We start from the raw sequence: 21,974 nt of genomic DNA, 5'->3' as shown, positions 1-21,974 counted from the left end.
AAAGCAAAATGTGCTTTTTGGTCATCATTTAAAGTTGGGGTTAGGCATAAGGTCAGCGGTGTGGTTAAGGTTTAAAAATCAGATTTTATGACTGTGGCAGCTAGTGATTATCCTGCAGAGCTGCCTCCAGTACATTACTCATCTCAATGAATGCCAACCTGGTTCTAAAACAGGGAGTGGTCTCTCGCTGCATATTAACCGCCAATATAAGTGCTTTTATACAGTTTATCCTATTTGCAGCAACAGAGAGTTTGGTTGTTTCCTCAAGGGCAACACCACTTTAGGTGTGTGTGAGACATCAAAATGAGTTATGACTATTTTTGTATTTTACCTTTATTTAACTAGGCAAGTCAGTTAAGAACAAATTCTTATTTACATACAATGACTGCCTACACCGGCCAAACCCGGATGACGCTGGGCCAATTGTGCAACGCCCTATGGGACTCCCAATCACGGCCGGTTGTGATACAGCCTGGAATCGAACCAGGGGGTCTGTAGTGACGCCTCAAGCACTGAGATGCAGTGCCTTAGACCACTGCGCCACTCGGGAGCCCAATAATGACTGACTACTGGTTTCAGGGGTTTTAATGGGACCCAACTCTTCTGGTGGAGCAGGTTTGGTCGGTTTGTTTTGGTTTGAAGCAGACTGGGAAAAACAAAGAGGGCTGGCAGCTTCATTGTGAAAATCCCAGCTGTCAGGACATTCTTTTCACACACACAGCCTGTTTACAATTGGTATCTTGTCAGTGGGTCACACACACTGTTTACAATGAATGGGTAATAGTACTCGTGCAGTGACTGACAACAATACCATAAATGCACACTGTATTTAATTATCCTAGAAAACAGCATATAGGCCTAGGTGCAAAGTAGTGCCTTTCACATGGTGAATCATTATGAATTATGTGAAACCAAACTGAGGATATAGCCAGTGAGTCATTCTGCCAAAGTAGCTAGCTACAGCCATTTTGCCAATGTAGCCATATTGCCAAAGCTAGCTAACTAAGTTAGCAAAAACTGGATGGTACCTAGCTAGCTACTACCGGTGTGTTGCCCCGTGTAGCTCAGTTGGAAGAGCATGGCGCTTGCAACGCCAGGGTTGTGTGTTCGTTTCCCACGGGGGGCCAGTATGAAAATGTATGCACTCACTAACTGTAAGTCGCTCTGGATAAGAGCGTCTGCTAAATGACTAAAATGTAAATGTTAGTAAGCTAACGAGCTAGCTAGCTTAGCTAGCCATTGTCATTACACCCACTGGCTTAGTCAGCAAAGGACTGCTGACCGGGAAGACTCTGCTTGAGTTTAAGGCCTATGCTAGCGGCATGTGGCAGACATAATCAAATATGCCAGCCGGCAAAAATTTGAGGGGAGGCCAGTGATAGGACGTGTCCGGCAACTGTCCCGCTTCACCCATCAGTTACCAAAATCCGCACGTGGGGAATTCCTTGTGAACCCCATGCCACTGAACCAGACCCTCCTCTAAGAAATGTGCTTGCTTGTCTTAACGCCACCGTCGACTACCTAGACACAATGTGTCAGTTGTTTATGAATAACATTACATCACGACCTACTTAATGTCGGATACAAGCCAAAGACACACTCTAATGTCAACGTAATACCCGTCACATATCACACAATGAAAAACACCGGGAATAAATTATTCAACTCTGAGCAAATCGCTGCCTCGCGTAGCTAACGACGTTAGCTAGCTAGCTAGATCACTTCCCCGGCAGCGGCGTCTTTATCCCTGAGAAACAGTCATTTGATTAAAATATACACATAGGACACCGACACAGATTGAAACGATAAGCTGTAGACACTCGTCAAACGATATTTGCTCAATTGTGTCGAGCTAATACCCTCTGAAATCGCCCAACCGACCTAGCTCGTTCACCCACATAAACCTCACCTGGCGCCGCCATGTTGGAGAGCGAGTTCGTACCAGATTCCCGGATGAAGGCGTCAGAGGTTTATAATCGAGAACGCGCATCTGGTCGCGAGCCTCAAATCCCCCCAGCCTTGCCCTTGCAGTCTACTATTTTCTATGAATAATATTCTGTTATGGTGTTTATCTAGAGACCAATTTCAGGCATCTCAAATAGATTTGAATACCTTTTGTATATAAAAAACAAGTAGTAGAAGAAAGTATTATGCATAGTAGTAAAACGTATGTGTACACAATAGGATATAGCTAGTTACAGTATAAATTACGAATGTGCTGTGTCAAGTATGATTGTATATAAAGTGGATAGTGTCTTGGTGTCGCAGTTAAATTAAATAGTATATATAGTATATAAATAGAACAGCAGTGATGACTGTGTGTGTGTGTGTGTGTGTGTGTGTGTGTGTGTGTGTGTGTGTGTGTGTGTGTGTGTGTGTGTGTGTGTGTGTTTCTTTTCCTACATTATCAGGACCCCAAAGTCCTAACATTTAACCTGAATGTCCTGAAAAGGTAGGAAGACAAGTTTTTTTTTGAAAAGTAAGGACTTTTTTCAGGTCCTGAATTTGTTCAAATGCCATTTTAAGCTTAGGGTTAGATTTAGAGTTTTGGTGTTAAGGTTAATGTTAGGGCTAGGGTTAAGGTTAGGTTTAGGGTTAGGATTAGGTTTAGGTTTAGGTTTAGGGTTAGGGTTTTTGAGGTTAAGGTTAGGGTTGGGGTTGGGTTAGGGTGAAGGTTTAAATTAAGTGTTAAGGTTAGGGTTAGTATTAGGGTTAGGTTAGGCATTAGGGAAAATAGCATTTTTAATGGTCAAACATTTTTACACTCCAAAAAGTCCTGACATTTCATGAAAACATACAATGACAACTTTAGAATTGTATAGTAACAGCTTATTTAACCTTTATTTAACCAGGAAAGAAAACATTGAGACACAAGTCTCTTTTGCATGGGAGACCTGGCCAAGAAGGCAGCAATAGGCAATACATTGCAACATTTAATACATACATTAGAAACAGCACAACAACACGTCATCAAGAGCTGATCCGGCCTACAGGAAACATTTACACTCCTCCTGAACAGAGTTTTGGGCCAAAGTTTTAAACTCACTAAGGGGCATTAGTTAATCTAGGAAGCACATTTTACAGACTGTTCCATGCCTCTAGTGCACAATAGGAAAAGGCAGTCTTGCCTTGCTCGGTAACGGCTCTGAGGCTTTACCAACCACCTAGTAGACCGTGTCTGGTAACTGCTACTGGTGAAGGAGAGCAGGCTACAGAGCTAGAGAGGTCGTTTACCCAGAAGGGTTTTGTAGATGAACACGTAACAATGTAACTGTCTATGCATGTAAAGTGAGGTCCAGCCAAGCATTTGATACAAGGTGCAATGGTGGGTGAGCTTGGCCTCAACATCAGCATATACCTCATCGTCAGAGTATAGCTGTCTGCCTTTCATCACCTTACCTAAAGCAATCAAATAAGATTACTTTATAGTGGCTTATAAGTATGCTATAACACACCAAAACAAATATTAGGATGCAGTAATAAGGATGTGCTGCTCATTGACAAAAAGGTTAGAAATGCATCACACTGATGGTCATTATAATGCTGTATGATCCTTGAGGAAAAAGTGACCAGCAATTATGAAGCACTATGTTGCTGTACATTATAAGTGATTATGATTATACTTATAATGCATCAGCAGTATTGGTATAATGAATTATGAGTCTATATGAGTCTTTATGTGTCTATAACTAAACGTATACTGAATTATTACTCTATCATAGTGCATTATGAGTACATCTATAATGCTGTATAATGCATTATGCATATGAGGTTCATAGAAAGTCTTACCCAAATATTCTCTAAGGTGCAGGTCTGAGCAGGTAGACAGCTAGGGTTAGCTGTTCAACAGTCTGATGGCCTGGTGGTAGACCTGACGCTCCGATACCGTTTGCCAGATGGTAACGGAGTGAATAGTCCGTGGCTCGGCTGACTGGAGTCCTTGACGATCGTCTAGGCCTTCCACAGATACCGCGTGTCATACCAGGCGGTGATGCAGCCAGACAAGAAACTCTCAATGTTGCATCTATTGAAGTTCTTGAGGATCTGAGGGGCTGTTGCGCTTTCTTGAAGATGGGCTGTTGCGCTTTCCACGGTGTCGGTGTGATTGGTCCATGTCAGGTCCTTTGTGATGTGCACGCTGAGGAACTTGAAGCTTTTGACAATCTCCACTGCAGCCCCCAGAACCCTGAGCTTAATGAAGAGGTTGGACGGGACTATAGTGTTGAAAGCTGATCTGCAGTTAATGAACAGCATCCTCACAAATGTATTCCTCTTGTCCAGGTGAGATAAAATAAAATAAAATAAAATAAAATGTTATTGGCCACATGCGCCGAATACAACAGGTGCAGACATTACAGTGAAATGCTTACTTACAGCCCTTAACCAACGTGACTTCCGTCTCGCTTCCGCATTGTCTCCGTACTGCTGTGCTGTTTGTTGCTACTTGGCTACCTGCCAAACTATTCACGTTTTACTTTTAATAAACGTTTAATCAATCTCTGTGTTCAACAAATTTACCAACTTTTTAGTTTTGTCCTCACTCATCTTTTTTCGTTAAACTTTTTCACCCCGGACGTTTATCCCGAGACAGAAGAGTCATTTTCCTGTGCGTTTTAGCTGCCAACTTTACGTTATTTTCCTTTTTTCCATCGCAACTTTTTTCCCTTATTCAACTTTTTCACTCCGGACGCTTTATCTGGACATGGTTCATCAACATCTTCAACAGCCGAAGCTAAGTAGTAACATTAACATGATGTCTTCTAATTGCAGTCGCTGTACTCATAATATACAGGAGAATTCTCGCCTTACGGCGAGAATAGCTGTGCTACAAGCCCAGCTTCAGACGCAATCGTTAGGCAAGGGTAATATCAGTGTAGGAAAGGAAGAAACAGCGTCTGTGCCACCAGTAAGTACAGACAGTAACGTCAGTATAAATCCCCCCGCACAGTCCCCGCAGCCGGACAACTTTCTCATGGCTTCTGGAGGGAAATACTGTTGGAATGCTCAACCGGTGTCGCTCATTCAGCCGACAGAAACCTTCAACCGGTTTTCCCCATTATGTAGCGAGTCGGAGTCTGAGTCTGAGTCTTCTCTAGTCTCTACTCCTCCCGTTACGGGGTCTGAGACTCCGAAGGCTCCCACCATTAGCTCTGACAAATTGAAAACCCTAGTCATTGGCGACTCCATTACCCGCAGTATTAGACTTAAAACGAATCACCCAGCGATCATACACTGTTTACCAGGGGGCAGGGCTACCGACGTTAAGGCTAATCTAAAGATGGTGCTGGCTAAAGCTAAAACTGGCGAGTGTAGAGAGTATAGAGATATTGTTATCCACGTCGGCACCAACGATGTTAGGATGAAACAGTCAGAGGTCACCAAGTGCAACATAGCTTCAGCGTGTAAATCAGCTAGAAAGATGTGTCGGCATCGAGTAATTGTCTCTGGCCCCCTCCCAGTTAGGGGAAGTGACGAGCTCTACAGCAGAGTCTCAGCACTTAATCGCTGGTTGAAAACTGTTTTCTGCCCCTCCCAAAAGATAACATTTGTGGATAATTGGCCCTCTTTCTGGGACTCACCCACAAACAGGACCAAGCCTGACCTGCTGAGGAGTGACGGACTCCATCCTAGCTGGAGGGGTGCTCTCCTCTTATCTACCAACATAGATAGGGCTCTAACTCCTCTAGCCCCACAGTGAAATAGGGTGCAGGCCAGGCAGCAGGCTGTTAGCCAACCTGCCAGCTTAGTGGAGTCTGCCAATAGCACAGTCAGTGTAGTCAGCTCAGCCATACCCATTGAGACTGTGTCTGTGCCTCGATCTAGGTTGGGCAAAACTAAACATGGCGGTGTTCACCCTAGCAATCTTATTAGGATAAAGACCTCCTCCATTCCTGCCATTATTGAAAGAGATCGTGATACCTCACATCTCAAAATAGGGTTACTTAATGTTAGATCCCTCACTTCAAAGGCAGTCATAGTCAATGAACTAATCACTGATCATAATCTTGATGTGATTGGCCTGACTGAAACATGGCTTAAGCCTGATGAATTTGCTGTGTTAAATGAGGCCTCACCTCCTGGTTACACTAGTGACCATATTCCCCGTGCATCCCGCAAAGGCGGAGGTGTTGCTAACATTTACGATAGCAAATTTCAATTTACAAAAAAAAAAATGGCGTTTTCATCTTTTGAGCTTCTAGTCATGAAATCTATGCAGCCTACTCAATCACTTTTTATAGCTACTGTTTACAGGCCTCCTGGGCCATATACAGCGTTCCTCTCTGAGTTTCCTGAATTCCTATCAGACCTTGTAGTCATAGCAGATCATATTCTAATTTTTGGTGATTTTAATATTCACATGGAGAAGTCCACAGACCCACTCCAAAAGTCTTTCGGAGCCATTATCGACTCAGTGGGTTTTGTCCAACATGTCTCTGGACCTACTCACTGCCACAGTCATACTCTGGACCTAGTTTTGTCCCATGGAATAAATGTTGTAGATCTTAATGTTTTTCCACAAAATCCTGGACTATCGGACCACCATTTTATTACGTTTGCAATCGCAACAAATAATCTGCTCAGACCCCAACCAAGGAGCATCAAAAGTCGTGCTATAAATTCTCAGACAACACAAAAATTCATTGATGCCCTTCCAGACTCCTTCTGCCTACCCAAGGACGTCAGAGGACAAAAATCAGTTAACCACTTAACTGAGGAACTCAATTTAACCTTGCGCAATACCCTAGATGCAGTTGCACCCCTAAAAACGAAAAACATTTGTCATAAGAAACTAGCTCCCTGGTATACAGAAAATACCCGAGCTTTGAAGCAAGCTTCCAGGAAATTGGAACGGAAATGGCGCCACACCAAACTGGAAGTCTTCCGACTAGCTTGGAAAGACAGTACCGTGCAGTACCGAAGAGCCCTCACTGCTGCTCGATCATCCTACTTTTCCAACTTAATCGAGGAAAATAAGAACAATCCAAAATTTCTTTTTGATACTGTTGCAAAGCTAACTAAAAAGCAGCATTCCCCAAGAGAGGATGGCTTTCACTTCAGCAGTGATAAATTCATGAACTTCTTTGAGGAAAAGATCATGACCATTAGAAAGCAAATTACGGACTCCTCTTTGAATCTGCGTATTCCTCCAGGGCTTAGCTGTCCTGGATCTGCACAGCTCTGCGAGGGCCTGGGATCGGGAGAGACACTTAAGTGTTTTAGTACTATATCTCTTGACACAATGATGAAAATAATCATGGCCTCTAAACCTTCAAGCTGCATACTGGATCCTATTCCTACTAAACTGCTGAAGGAGCTGCTTCCTGTGCTTGGCCCTCCTATGTTGAACATAATAAACAGCTCTCTATCCACCGGATGTGTACCAAACTCACTAAAAGTGGCAGTGATAAAGCCTCTCTTGAAAAAGCCAAACCTTGACCCGGAAAATATAAAAAACTATCGGCCTATATCGAATCTTCCATTCCTCTCAAAAATTTTAGAAAAAGCTGTTGCGCAGCAACTCACTGCCTTTCTGAAGACAAACAATGTATACGAAATGCTTCAGTCTGGTTTTAGACCCCATCATAGCACTGAGACTGCACTTGTGAAGGTGGTAAATGACCTTTTAATGGCGTCAGACCGAGGCTCTGCATCTGTCCTCGTGCTACTAGACCTTAGTGCTGCCTTTGACACCATCGATCACCACATTCTTTTGGAGAGACTGGAAACCCAAATTGGTCTACACGGACAAGTTCTGGCCTGGTTTAGATCCTACCTGTCGGAAAGATATCAGTTTGTCTCTGTGAATGGTCTGTCCTCCGACAAATCAACTGTACATTTCGGTGTTCCTCAAGGTTCCGTTTTAGGACCACTATTGTTTTCACTATATATTTTACCTCTTGGGGATGTTATTCGAAAACATAATGTTAACTTTCACTGCTATGCGGATGACACACAGCTGTACATTTCAATGAAGCATGGTGAAGCCCCAAAATTGCCCTCGCTAGAAGCCTGTGTTTCAGACATAAGGAAGTGGATGGCTGAAAACTTTTTACTTTTAAACTCGGACAAAACAGAGATGCTTGTTCTAGGTCCCAAGAAACAAAGAGATCTTCTGTTAAATCTGACAATTAATCTTGATGGTTGTAAAGTCGTCTCAAATAAAACTGTGAAGGACCTAGGCGTTACTCTTGACCCTGATCTCTCTTTTGACGAACATATCAAGACTGTTTCAAGGACAGCTTTTTTCCATCTACGTAACATTGCAAAAATCAGAAATTTTCTGTCCAAAAATGATGCAGAAAAATTAATCCATGCATTTGTTACTTCTAGGTTAGACTACTGCAATGCTCTATTTTCCGGCTACCCGGATAAAGCACTAAATAAACTTCAGTTAGTGCTAAATACGGCTGCTAGAATCCTGACTAGAACCAAGAAATTTGATCATATTACTCCAGTGCTAGCTTCCCTACACTGGCTTCCTGTTAAGGCAAGGGCTGATTTCAAGGTTTTACTGTTAACCTATAAAGCGTTACATGGGCTTGCTCCTACCTATCTTTCCGAGTTGGTCCTGCCGTACATACCAATACGTACGCTACGGTCACAAGACGCAGGCCTCCTAATTGTCCCTAGAATTTCTAAGCAAACAGCGGGAGGCAGGGCTTTCTCCTATAGATCTCCATTTTTATGGAACAGTCTGCCTACCCATGTGAGAGACGCAGACTCGGTCTCAACCTTTAAGTCTTTACTGAAGACTTATCTCTTCAGTAGGTCATATGATTGAGTGTAGTCTGGCCCAGGAGTGTGAAGGTGAACGGAAAGGCTGGAGCAACGAACAGCCCTTGCTGTCTCTGCCAGGCCGGTTCCCCTCTCCACTGGGGTTCTCTGCCTCTAACCCTGTTGCAGGGGCTGAGTCACTGGCTTGCTGGTGCTCTTTCATGCCGTCCCTGGGAGGGGTGCGTCACTTGAGTGGGTTGAGTTACTGACGTGATCTTCCTGTCTGGGTTGGCGCCCCCCCCTTGGTTTGTGCTGTGGTGGAGACCTCTGTGGGCTATACTCGGCCTTGTCTCAGGATTGTAAGTTGGTGGTTGGGGATATCCCTCTAGTGGTGCGGGGGCTGTGCTTTGGCGGAGTGGGTGGGGTTATATCCTTCCTGTTTGGCCCTGTCCGGGGGTTTCTTCGGATGGGGCCACAGTGTCTCCGGACCGCTCCTGTCTCAGCCTCCAGTATTTATGCTGCAGTAGTTTATGTGTCGGGGGGCTGGGGTTAGTTGGTTATACCTGGAGTACTTCTCCTGTCTTATCCAGTGTCCTGTGTGAATTTAAGTATGCTCTCTCTAATTCTCTCGTTCTCTCTTTCTCTCTGAGAACCTGAGCCCTAGGACCATACGTCAGGACTACCGGGCATGATGACACCTTGCTGTCCCCAGTCCGCCTGGCCTTGCTGCTATTCCAGTTTCAACTGTTCTGCCTGCGGCTACGAAACCCCTACCTGTCCCAGACCTGCTGTTTTCAACTCTTAATGATCGGCTATGAAAAGCCAACTGAGAGACCTGAGCCCTAGGACCATACGCCGGGACTACCGGCCGTGGTGACTCCTTGCTGTCCCCAGTCCGCCTGGCCTTGCTGCTATTCCAGTTTCAACTGTTCTGCCTGCGGTTATGGAACCCCTACCTGTCCCAGACCTGCTGTTTTCAACTCTTAATGATCGGCTATGAAAAGCCAACTGAGATTTATTCCTGATTATTATTTGACCATGCTTGTCACTTATGAACATTTTTGAACATCTTGGCATGGTTCTGTTATAATCTCCACCCGGCACAGCCAGAAGAGGACTGGCCACCCCTCATAGCCTGGTTCCTCTCTAGGTTTCTTCCTAGGTTTTGCCTTTCTAGGGAGTTTTTCCTAGCCACCGTGCTTCTACACCTGCATTACTAGCTGTTTGGGGTTTTAGGCTGGGTTTCTGTACAGCACTTCGAGATATTAGCTGATGTAAGAAGGGCTATATAAAATAAAATTGATTGATTGATTGATTGCATTTATTTTTAATAAAATGTTTAAATAAAACAACAACAAAAAAAGTGTTGAGAAAAAAGATCAGAAGTAAAATAAAATAACAGTAGGGAGGCTATATATACAGGGGGGTACCGGTGCAGAGTCAATGTGCGGGGGCACCGGCTAGTTGAGGTAGTTGAAGTAATATGTACATGTGGGTAGAGTTAAAGTGACTATGCATAAATAATTAACAGAGTAGCAGCAGCGTAAAAAGATGGGGTGGGGGGGCAGTGCAAATAGTCCGGGTAGCCATGATTAGCTGTTCTGGAGTCTTATGGCTTTGGGGTAGAAGCTGTTGAGAAGTCTTTTGGACCTAGACTTGGCACTCCGGTACCGCTTGCCGTGCGGTAGCAGAGAGAACAGTCTATGACTAGGGTGGCTGGAGTCTTTGACAATTTTGAGGGCCTTCCTCTGACACCGCCTGGTATAGAAGTCCTGGATGGCAGGAAGCTTGGCCCCAGTGATGTACTGGGCCGTACGCACTACCCTCTGTAGTGCCTTGTGGTCGGAGGCCAAGCAGTTGCCATACCAGGCGGTGATGCAACCAGTCAGGATGCTCTCGATGGTGCAGCTGTATAATTTTTTGAGGATCTGAGGACCCATGCCGAATCTTTTCAGTCTCCTGAGGGGGAATAGGCTTTGTCGTGCCCTCTTCACGACTGTCTTGGTGTGTTTGGACCATGATAGTTTGTTGGTGATGTGGACACCAAGGAACTTAAAGCTCTCAACCTGTTCCACTACAGCCCCGTCGATGAGAATGGGGGCGTGCTCAGTCCTCTTTTTTTTCTCCTGTAGTCCACAATCATCTCCTTTGTCTTGGTCACGTTGAGGGAGAGGTTGTTATTCTGGCACCACACGGCCAGGTCTCTGACCTCCTCCCTATAGGCTGTCTCATCGTTGTCGGTGATCAGGCCTACCACTGTTGTGTCGTCGGCAAACTTAATGATGGTGTTGGAGTCGTGCCTGGCCATGCAGTCATGGGTGAACAGGGAGTACAGGAGGGGACTGAGCACGCACCCCTGAGGGGCCCCCGTGTTGAGGATCAGTGTGGCAGATGTGTTGTTACCTACCCTTACCACCTGGGGGCGGCCCGTCAGGAAGTCCAGGATCCAGTTGCAGAGGGAGGTGTTTAGTCCCAGGATCCTTAGCTTAGTGATGAGCTTTGAGGGCACTATGGTGTTGAATGCTGAGCTGTAGTCAATGAATAGCATTCTCATGTAGGTGTTCCTCTTGTCCAGGTGGGAAAGGGCAGTGTGGAGTGCAATTGAGATCTGTGGATCTGTTGGGGCGGTATGCAAATTGGAGTGGGTCTAGGGTTTCTGGGATAATGGTGTTGATGTGAGCCATGACCAGCCTTTCAAAGCACTTCATGGCTACAGACGTCAGTGCTACGGGTCGGTAGTTATTTAGGCAGGTTATCTTAGTGTCCTTGGGCACGGGGACTATGGTGGTCTGCTTGAAACATGTTGGTATTACAGACTCAGTCAGGGACATGTTGAAAATGTCAGTGAAGACACTCGCCAGTTGGTCAGCACATGCTCGGAGTACACGTCCTTGTAATCCGTCTGGCCCTGCGGCCTTGTGAATGTTGACCTGCTTAAAAGTCTTACTCACATCGGCTATGGAGAGCGTGATCACATAGTCATCCGGAACAGCTGGTGCTCTCATGCATGCTTCAGTGTTGCTTGCCTCGAAGCGAGCATAGAAGTGGTTTAGCTCGTCTGGTAGGCTTGTGTCACTGGGAAGCTCGCGGCTGTGCTTCCCTTTGTAGTCTGTAATAGTTTTCAAGCCCTGCCACATCCGACGAGCGTCAGAGCCGGTGTAGTACGATTCAATCTTAGTCCTGTATTGACTCTTTGCCTGTTTGATGGTTCGTCGGAGGGCATAGTGGGATTTCTTATAAGCGTCCGGGTTAGAGTCCCGCTCCTTGAAAGCGGCAGCTCTACCCTTTAGCTCAGTGCGGATGTTTCCTGTAATCCATGGTTTCTGGTTGGGTGCAGTGCAATGGGAAAGGGGGATACCTAGTCAGTTGTACAACTGAATGCATTCAACTGAAATGAGTCTTCCGCATTTAACCCAACCCCTCTGATTCAGAGAGGGCTGTCTTAATCGACATCCATGTTCTCGGCGCCCAGGGAACAGTGTGTTAACTGCCTTGCTCAGGGGCAGAACAACATATTTTTTACCTTGTCAGCTCTGGGATACGATCCAGCAACCTTTTCGGTTACTGGCCCAATGCTCCTACCCGCCAGTGATTGCGTTGTCCGTTGATCTTTTGGGGCGGTATGCAAATTGTAGTGGGTCCAGGGTGTCAGGTAAGGTGGCGCTGATGTGGTCCTTGACCAGCCTCTCAAAGCACTTCATGATGACAGAAGTGAGTGCCACAGGGCGATAGTCATTTAGGCAGGTTACCTTTGTTTGCCAGGGTACAGGAACAATGGTGGACATCTTGAAGCATGTGGGGATTACAGACTAGGACAGGGAGAGGTTGAATATGTCCATAATAACTCCAGCCAGCTGGTCTGCTTTTGCGAGTATTCACACGCTTAAAAGTCTTGCTCACGTTGGCCACAGAGATCGAGAGCACTCAGTCATTGTCACGGAATCAGCCGAGGCTGCTCCTCCTCCTTGCTCGGGCAGGTTTTGGCGTTCGTCGTCCCCGGAGTACTAGCTGCCACCAATCTATGTTTCGGTGTTTGACTTGTTTGGTCCTGATTGTGTACACCTGTTCCCCATTATGTTGTATTGTTTCCCCTATTTAACCCTCTGTCGTGCATTGTGTGTTGTGTGTTATTGTATCCGTCTTCGGCGGTGTTAGTGTGCGGGTTGTTTTCCTCCTTGTATGGAGATGGTTTTCGTCTCTGATTACTTTCTAGTAAAGTACGTTTCCAGTAAGCTCTCTGTCCTGCGTTTGACTTCGCCTACCGCATTTCACCTTCGCCTTCTGACAGAATAACACACCACAGATGGAGTCAGCAGGATCGTCCGCGCTCAGGGGAGCACTGGAGGAGCGTGTAGCCCAACAAGAGGCCGTGATCCAGCACCTGGGCACCACCATCCAAGGGGTGATGGACACCTTGAGGCGATGGGAGAGTGGAGGTTTGCCCACACCTCATCCTACGATACCACCACCATCAGCCATACCCATCGGTCCATCTCCGGAGTCCAGTGGGATTCGGCTCTCGCTCCCGAGGGCTTATGATGGCACCGCGGCCGGGTGTCAGGGTTTTTTACTCCAGGTTGAACTCTACCTAGCAACTATTCACCCGGCGCCCTCGGGATACGAGAGCGTGTCCGCCCTCATCTCCTGTCTGTCCGGCAAGGCGCTGGAATGGGCCAACGCCGAATGGGGTGGGATAGACGCCGCTACGGTCAGCTATGCGGAGTTCACCCGCCGCTTCCGGGCAGTATTCGATTATTCCCCAGAGGGTAAAGCGGCGGGTGAGCGTCTATTCCACCTTAGACAGGGGAGGAGGAGCGCGCAGGAGTACGCTAGCAGCCAACACGGGATGGAATGAGAGGGCCCTCATCGACCACTACAGATGCAGCCTGCGGGAGGACGTGCATCGGGAATTAGCCTGCAGGGACACCAACCTCAGCTTTGACCAACTGGTGGACATGTCGATTCGCCTGGATACCCTGTTGGCTAACCGCGGACGTCCGGATTCGGGGCCGTCCATTCCATCCCCCAGCACTTCCGAGCCGACCCCTATGGAGCTCGGGGGTGCTGGTGCTAGGGAGACCAGGAGGGAGGCCGTCCCCTGCACCAGCTGTGGCCGCAGAGGACACACTGCTGGTCGGTGCTGGGGAGGGTCTCCTAGGAATCGAGGCAGTGGGCGACGCACTGATGAGTCATTCCAGGTGAGTAGGCACCCAACTCACCCAGAGCTCTCTGCTGATCATATGTGTATTAAAGTGGTGTTTCCCGAGGTTTCTCCTCACTCCCAGCATAAGGCGCTAGTAGATTCAGGCGCAGCTGGGAATTTCATTGATCGCCAGTTTACCTATAAGTTAGAGATTCCTATTGTACCTGTTGATGTGCCCTTCCCCATTCATGCCCTAGATAGCCGACCGTTGGGGTCTGGGTTGATTAGGGAGGTCACGGCGCCTCTCCGGATGAAAACGCAGGAGGGTCATGAGGAGATAGTACGTTTGTATTTGATTGATTCTCCTGCGTTTCCTGTGGTGTTGGGGCTTCCCTGGTTAACAGCTCATGACCCCAGCATTTCATGGCAGCAGAGAGCTCTCCAGGGATGGTCTGATCAGTGTACTGGGTGGTGTGTAGGTGTTTCCATAGGGGCAACGACGGTGGAAAGCCCGAACCAAGTTCCCACCTTGCACATTCCACCTGAGTATGCCGATTTGGCTCTCACCTTCAGTAAGAAGAAGGGGACTCAATGACCACCTCATAGACAGGGGGATTGTGCGATAGACCTCCAGGTAGGCGCTGCGCTTCCACGTAGCCACGTGTACCCTCTGTCTCAGGAGGAGACGGCCGCTATGGAAACCTACGTCACCGAGTCTTTGAGACAGGGTTACATACGGCCGTCTACTTCCCCTGCTTCCTTGAGTTTCTTTTTTGTGAAGAAGAAGGATGGGGGTTTACGCCCGTGTATTGATTACCGTGGTCTAAATCAGATCACCATCAAATACAGCTATCCGCTCCCTCTGATTGCTAGTATGACGGAGTCATTACACGGGGCGCGATTCTTCACAAAATTGGATCTCAGGAGCGCGTACAACCTGGTGCGCATTAGGGAGGGAGATGAGTGGAAGACAGCATTCAGTACCACCTCGAATCACTATGAGTACCTCGTCATGCCATATGGGTTAATGAATGCTCCTTCAGTCTTCCAATCATTTGTGGACGAGATTTTCCGGGACTTGCATGGACAGGGTGTTGTGGTATATATTGATGACATTCTAATATATTCCGCTACACGAGCCGAGCATGTGTCCCTGGTGCGTCGAGTGCTTGGTAGACTGTTGGAGCATGACCTGTATGCGAAGGCGGAGAAACGTCTGTTCTTCCAGGAGTCCATCTCCTTCCTGGGACATCGGTTGTCCGCGTCAGGGGTAGAGATGGAGATTGACCGCGTTTCTGCCGTGCGTAATTGGCAGACTCCCACCACGGTAAAAGAGGTGCAGCGCTTCTTGGGTTTTGCCAATTACTACCGGAGGTTTATCCGGGGCTTTGGACAGGTAGCGGCTCCCATTACCTCTCTGCTAAAGGGGGGTCCGGTGCGCCTGCAGTGGTCAGCTGAGGCGGACAGGGCGTTTAAACGTCTGAAGGACCTGTTTACCTCGGCTCCGGTGCTGGCGCATCCGGATCCCTCTTTGGCATTCCAGGTGGAGGTGGACGCTTCCGAGGCTGGGATCGGCGCTGTGCTGTCTCAGCGCTCGGGTACGCCACCTAAACTCCGCCCCTGTGCTTTCTATTCTAAGAAGCTCAGTCCGGCGGAGCGCAATTATGACGTGGGGGATAGGGAGCTGCTGGCTGTGGTTCAAGCCCTGAGGGTGTGGAGACATTGGCTTGAGGGGGCTAAACACCCTTTTCTCATTCTGACTGACCATCGTAACCTGGAGTACATGCGGGCAGCGAGGAGGCTGAATCCTCGCCAGGCAAGGTGGTCAATGTTTCTTTCCCGCTTTGTATTTAAGCTCACCTATATACCAGGGACCCAGAACGCTAAGGCAGACGCCCTGTCCCGACTATATGACACAGAGGAGAGGTCCATTGAGCCCACTCCCATACTCCCGGAGTCTTGTTTAGTGGCGCCGGTGGTGTGGGAGGTGGATGCGGAAATCGAGCGGGCGTTACATTCCGACCCTACTCCTCCACAGTGTCCAGAGGGTCGGAGGTACGTGCCGCTCGAGGTTCGCGACCGGTTGATATACTGGGCTCACACGTCACCCTCCTCTGGTCATCCTGGTATTGGTTGGACAGTGCACTGCCTTAGTGAGAAGTACTGGTGGCCAACCTTAGCCAAGGACGTGAGGGTTTATGTTTCCTCCTGCTCGGTGTGCGCCCAGTGTAAGGCACCTAGACACCTGCCCAGGGGGAAGTTACAACCCCTACCCGTTCCACAACGGCCGTGGTCTCACCTATCGGTGGATTTTGTCACGGACCTTCCCCCCTCCCAGGGGAACACTACGATCTTGGTCGTTGTGGATCGGTTTTCTAAAGCCTACCGTCTCATTCCCCTGCCAGGTCTCCCTACTGCCCTACAAACTGCTGAGGCCCTGTTTACACACGTCTTCCGGCACTATGGGGTGCCTGAGGATATAGTGTCTGATCGGGGTCCCCAGTTCACCTCTAGAGTCTGGAGGGCATTTATGGAACGTCTGGGGGTCTCGATTAGCCTTACCTCAGGTTTTCACCCCGAAAGTAATGGTTAGGTGGAGAGAGTTAACCAGGATGTGGGTAGGTTTCTGAGGTCATATTGCCAGGACCGGCAAGAGGAGTGGTCGGGATATATTCCCTGGGCAGAGATAGCCCAAAACTCCCTCCGCCATTCGTCCACTAACCTGACGCCTTTCCAGTGTGTGTTAGGTTATCAGCCGGTTCTGGCACCTTGGCATCAGAGCCAGACCGAAGCCCCTGCGGTGGACGAGTGGTTTCGGCACTCGGAGGAAACTTGGAACGCTTCGCATGTCCATCTGCAGCGTGCCATCAGGCGGCAAAAGGCGAGAGCCGATCGCCACCGCAGTGAGACTCCGGTGTACACACCAGGAGACCGGGTCTGACTCTCGACCCGAAACCTGCCCCTTCGCCTGCCCTGCCGGAAGCTGGGTCGGCGGTTTGTGGGGCCCTTTAAAGTCCTGAGGAGATTGAACGAGGTATGTTATAGGTTACAACTGCCCAGGTATTATCGCATTAACTCCTCGTTCCATGTGTCTCTCCTCAGGCCGGTGGTGGCTGGTCCACTCCAGGAGAATGAGGTACGAGAGGCTCCTCCGCCCCCGTTGGACATTGAGGGGGCTCCGGCGTACTCAATCCGTTCCATCTTGGATTCGAGACGTCGGACGGGGGGCCTGCAGTATCTCGTGGAGTGGGAGGGGTACGGTCCGGAGGAACGGTGCTGGGTCCCCAGGAGGGACATTCTAGATCCATCCATGTTGAGGGACTTCCACCGGAGTCATCCGACTCGCCCTGCTCCGCATCCTCCTGGCCGTCCCCGAGGCCGGGGTCGGCGCACGGCTGGAGCCGCACGTCAAGGGGGGGGTACTGTCACAGATTCTGCCGAGGCTGCTCCTCCTCCTTGCTTGGGCAGGTTTTGGCGTTCGTCGTCCCCGGAGTACTAGCTGCCACGATCTATGTTTCGGTGTTTGACTTGTTTGGTCCTGATTGTGTACACCTGTTCCCCATTATGTTGTATTGTTTCCCCTATTTAACCCTCTGTCGTGCATTGTGTGTTGTGTGTTATTGTATCCGTCTTCGGCGGTGTTAGTGTGCGGGTTGTTTTCCTCCTTGTATGGAGATGGTTTTCGTCTCTGATTACTTTCTAGTAAAGTATGTTTCCAGTAAGCTCTGTGTCCTGCGTTTGACTTCGCCTACCGCATTTCACCGTCGCCTTCTGACAGTCATCTTGAGCAGCGGGGGCCCACGTAGGAGGATCAAAGTTGTTTACCTCGAAGCAAGCATAAAAGGTATTTTACTTGTCTGGGAGAGAGGCATCGGTGCTAGCCATGCAGCTGGTTTTCCCTTTATAATCCGTGATTGTTTGCAGCCCTTGCCAAAAATAGATCAATATTCTGAAGAAGTGCATTCGTTTCTCCTTTACTTCTTAAAAACTATTTGACTACAGTTATGTTCTCCATGTGGTAGGCTGTTTGAGATCAAGTTTGCAGATACTGTATATTGATGACATAACCTGCTGGCCTTCATAATAAGGAGCTAGGCATAAACTATGCATTGCACTCTGGTCTTTCTTATTTATTGCCTATTATAAACTGGGTGGTTCAAGCTCTGAATGCTGATTGGCTGACAGCCGTGATATATCAGACCTAATACCACGGTTATGACAAAACATGTATTTTTACTGCTCTAATTACGTTGGTAACCAGTTTATAATAGCAATAATAATATTTGAGTAGCCTACCTAAATTCAATAAGAGCATTAGCATCAATTGCTTCCTAAAGCATTCTGCTCAATAGCCTATTCACAATAAGTTATAATGACTGATTTTATTGTATGTGTTGTGATTAATTAAGGACTTTATGGATGTTTAGTTGCTAATTGTTTACCTCACATGTTGGTTTAAATGTTGACAATATTGTTATACAAATATGACCACTGTGATTATTATTTGACCCTGCTGGTCATCTATGAACATTTGAACATCTTGGAGAAAAATCTGGCCTTAATGGCCATGTCCTGTTATAATCTCCACCCGGCACAGCCAGAAGGCGACAGAGCCTGGTTCCTCTCTAGGTTTCTTCCTAGGTTTCTGCCTTTCTAGGGAGTTTTTCCTAGCCACCGTGCTTCTACATCTGCATTGCTTGCTGTTTTGGGTTTCTGTATAGCACTTTGTGACATCTGCTGTGTCACACCCTGGCTCTGGGGACTCTATATGTTGAGCCAGGGTGTGTAGATTCTATGTATTCTAGGTCTGTGTTGTAGGTCTATGTGTTCTATTTCTATGTTGGCCAGTGTGGTTCTCAATCAGAGGCAACGAGTGTCAGCTGTGGCTGGTTGTCTCTGATTGGGAACCATATTTAAACAGTCTGTTTTCCATTCGTGGTTGTGGGATCTTGTTTCCGTTTGGTTTGTGTCTGTGTTAAACCGTAGGACTGCACGTTTCGTTTATTGTTTTATTATCACTATAGATAATAAAGTTAATTATGTTTGCAACTAACGCTGCGCATTGGTCTACTCCGTTCGACGTTCGTGACAGAAGATCCCACCATACCAGGACCAAGCAGCGTGTCCAGGAGCAGGCAGCCTGGACGTGGGAGCAGATCTTGGACGGGCAGGGGTCCTGGACCTGGGAGGAAATCCAGGCCGGGATGGATCGCCGTCCATGGAGGGAGACGGTAGAGGCGCGACGTAGAGAGGAGCAACGGCGTAAACAGTGTCGTCGTCGGTCGGACGAGAGGCAACCCCAAAAATGTTTTAGGGGGGGGCACACGGCATGGGCGACTGGGCAGCAGGAGGCTGCCACAGGGCGATTTGGGAGATTTGGAGAGGAGGCCACCGGGTTTGGGGGGCCAGAAGGCAGGTTGGCGGAGCCTGGATGGAGAGCAGAGCCAACTCCCCGTACTCAGGCATGGCAGCATGGGACTGGGCAGGTTCCGCGGTATGCGGAGCTGCGTACTGTGCCACGAGTGGTCCGGCATAGTCCGGTACGTCCTGTGCGAGCACCCCGCACGTGTCGTGCGAAGGTGGGCATGCAGCCAGGACGGAGTGTGCCGGCTCAGCGCTCGTGGTCTCCAGTGCCTCTCCTCAGTCCCGGATATCCTGCGCCAGTGTCACGTGCTGTTATGCCAGTACGGGTACACAGCCCTGTACGTCCTGTGCGGATGCCTCACACAGAGTGTGTGAAGGTAGGCATTCAGCCAGGACGGGTTGTGGCCGCTCTTCACTCCAGGCCTCCTATCCGTCTCCACAGCCCGGCCCGGCCTGTTCCTGGCCCTCGCACCAAGCCTACGGTGCGCGTCGCCAGCCCGGCCCGGCCTGTTCCTGCCACTCGCACCAAGCCTACGGTGCGCGTCGCCAGCCCGGCCCGGCCTGTTCCTGCTACTCGCACCAAGCCTACGGTGCGCGTCGCCAGCCCGGCCCGGCCTGTACCTGCTCCCCGCACCAAGCCTACGGTGCGCGTCGCCAGCCCGGCCCGGCCTGTTCCTGCCACTCGCACCAAGCCAGGGGTGCGCGTCGCCAGCCCGGCCCGGCCTGTTCCTGCCACTCGCACCAAGCCTACGGTGCGCGTCGCCAGCCCGGCCCGGCCTGTTCCTGCCACTCGCACCAAGCCTACGGTGCGCGTCGCCAGCCCGGCCCGGCCTGTTCCTGCCACTCGCACCAAGCCTACGGTGCGCGTCGCCAGCCCGGCCCGGCCTGTTCCTGCCACTCGCACCAAGCCTACGGTGCGCGTCGCCAGCCCGGCCCGGCCTGTTCCTGCCACTCGCACCAAGCCAGGGGTGCGAGTCGTCAGCCCGGCCCGGCCTGTTCCTGCCGCTCGCACCAAGCCAGGGGTGCGAGTCGTCAGCCCGGTAAGGCCCGTTGCTGCTCCACGCACCAAACCAGGGGTGCGCATCGTCAGCCCGGTCCGGCCCGTTCCTGCTCCACGCACCAAGCCAAGGGTGCGCATCGTCAGTCCGGTCCGTTCCTGCTCCACGCACCAAGCCAGGGATGTGTGTCGTCAGTCCGGTCCGGCCCGTTCCTGCTCCACGCACCAAGCCAGGGGTGTGCATCGTCAGTCCGGCACAACCCGTGCCTGGGTCACCGGTGCCTGGTCAGGTACCCGTCAGCTGCTCCACACCGGAGCTGAAGCAATCCGCTCCTACGATGTCCAGTCCAGCTCCAGCCAGCGGGGCCAGACCGGACCAGGGGCGCTACGGGGGGAGTATTGAAGGGTGGTGGTCAAGCCCGGAGCCGGAACCGCCTCCGAGGAGGAATGCCCACCCAGCCCTCCCCTGGTTTGTCTATGTTGAGGGGGGGGGGGGTACTGTCACACCCTGGCTCTGGGGACTCTATATGTTGAGCCAGGGTGTGTAGATTCTATGTATTCTAGGTCTGTGTTGTAGGTCTATGTGTTCTATTTCTATGTTGGCCAGTGTGGTTCTCAATCAGAGGCAACGAGTGTCAGCTGTGGCTGGTTGTCTCTGATTGGGAACCATATTTAAACAGTCTGTTTTCCATTCGTGTTTGTGGGATCTTGTTTCCGTTTGGTTTGTGTCTGTGTTAAACCGTAGGACTGCACGTTTCGTTTATTGTTTTGTTGTTTTATTATCACTATAGATAATAAAGTTAATTATGTTTGCAACTAACGCTGCGCATTGGTCTACTCCGTTCGACGTTCGTGACATGCTGATGTAAAAAAGGCTTTATAAATATAATTTGATTGATATGATAAATATTAACCAATTTCTCCTCTCATTATTAAGCCACACCATCCTTGGTTTTAGGGTGACACGCTTTTGCAATAGCCTATAAGCTTTTGTTCATGTGTTTGGGGGTGTGTTCCTCTTTCTGTCCATTGAGATAATTTCAGGACAATATTTATGTCCATTTAATCATTTTTGTCTTCTTCTGTTACTACATTTTAATCATTTTTATTTAACCTTTATTTAACCAGGTAAGCCAGTTGAGAACAAGTTCTCATTTACAACTGCGACCTGGCCAAGATAAAGCAAAGCAGTGTGATAAAAACAACAACACAGAGTTACATATGGTTACATATGGGGTAAACAAAACATAAAGTCAAAAATACAACAGAAAATATATATACAGTGTGTGCGAATGTAGTAAGTTATGGAGGTAAGGCAATAAACAGGCCATAGTGCAAAATAGTTACACTTTCGTATTAACACTGGAATGATAGATGTGCAAAAGATGATGTGCAAATAGAGATACTGGGGTGCAAAATTAGCAAAATAAATAACAATATGGGGATGAGGTAGTTTAGCAGACGCTCTTATCCAGTGCATACATTTTCATACTGGCCCCCCGTGGGAAACAAACCCACAACCCTGGCGTTGCAAGCGCCATGCTCTACCAACTGAGCTACACGGGGCCCCATAGTATACTAACCATATACTATGTCATACATAATGTGTGATGATGGCTTTTAGTTTATTTTGTTACTTCTCTTGTATTTCTTCTATTGCCACACAAGGGGTGTTTGTGACTTTGTGACTTTTGATTGCCTGTGCTTCGTAATATGAATAATACATCATATTTTAAAAAGTGAATTACAGTTTTC

At 48.8% G+C, this 21,974-nt stretch overlaps 1 protein-coding gene across 12 annotated transcripts in view; it reads right to left on the bottom strand.

Annotated features, from left to right (window-relative positions):
* The window catches only part of LOC311133505 (eukaryotic translation initiation factor 4B-like), a 28,254-nt gene extending 26,296 nt beyond the window's left edge, over positions 1–1,958 (bottom strand). For 9 of the 12 annotated variants that reach the window (XM_084167001.1, XM_084167008.1, XM_084167012.1 and 6 more), the window contains exon 1: positions 1,910–1,956. In XM_084167001.1, coding sequence (XP_084023127.1) covers positions 1,910–1,922 — 13 coding nt within the window. In that variant the 5' untranslated portion in view covers positions 1,923–1,956. Of the gene's footprint in view, positions 1–1,909 lie in introns of all 12 variants that reach the window. The other 3 variants (XM_084167006.1, XM_084167010.1, XM_084167003.1) reach the window with 1 other exon arrangement.
* Positions 1,959–21,974: the final 20,016 nt, after the last annotated feature.

The sequence above is a fragment of the Coregonus lavaretus genome (assembly GCF_964263955.1).
Source record: "Coregonus lavaretus genome assembly, chromosome: 8".
Taxonomy (NCBI): Eukaryota; Metazoa; Chordata; class Actinopteri; order Salmoniformes; family Salmonidae; genus Coregonus; species Coregonus lavaretus.
The sequence above is the reverse complement of the archived record's forward strand: the minus strand, read 5'-3'. Positions and strand labels throughout refer to the sequence as shown.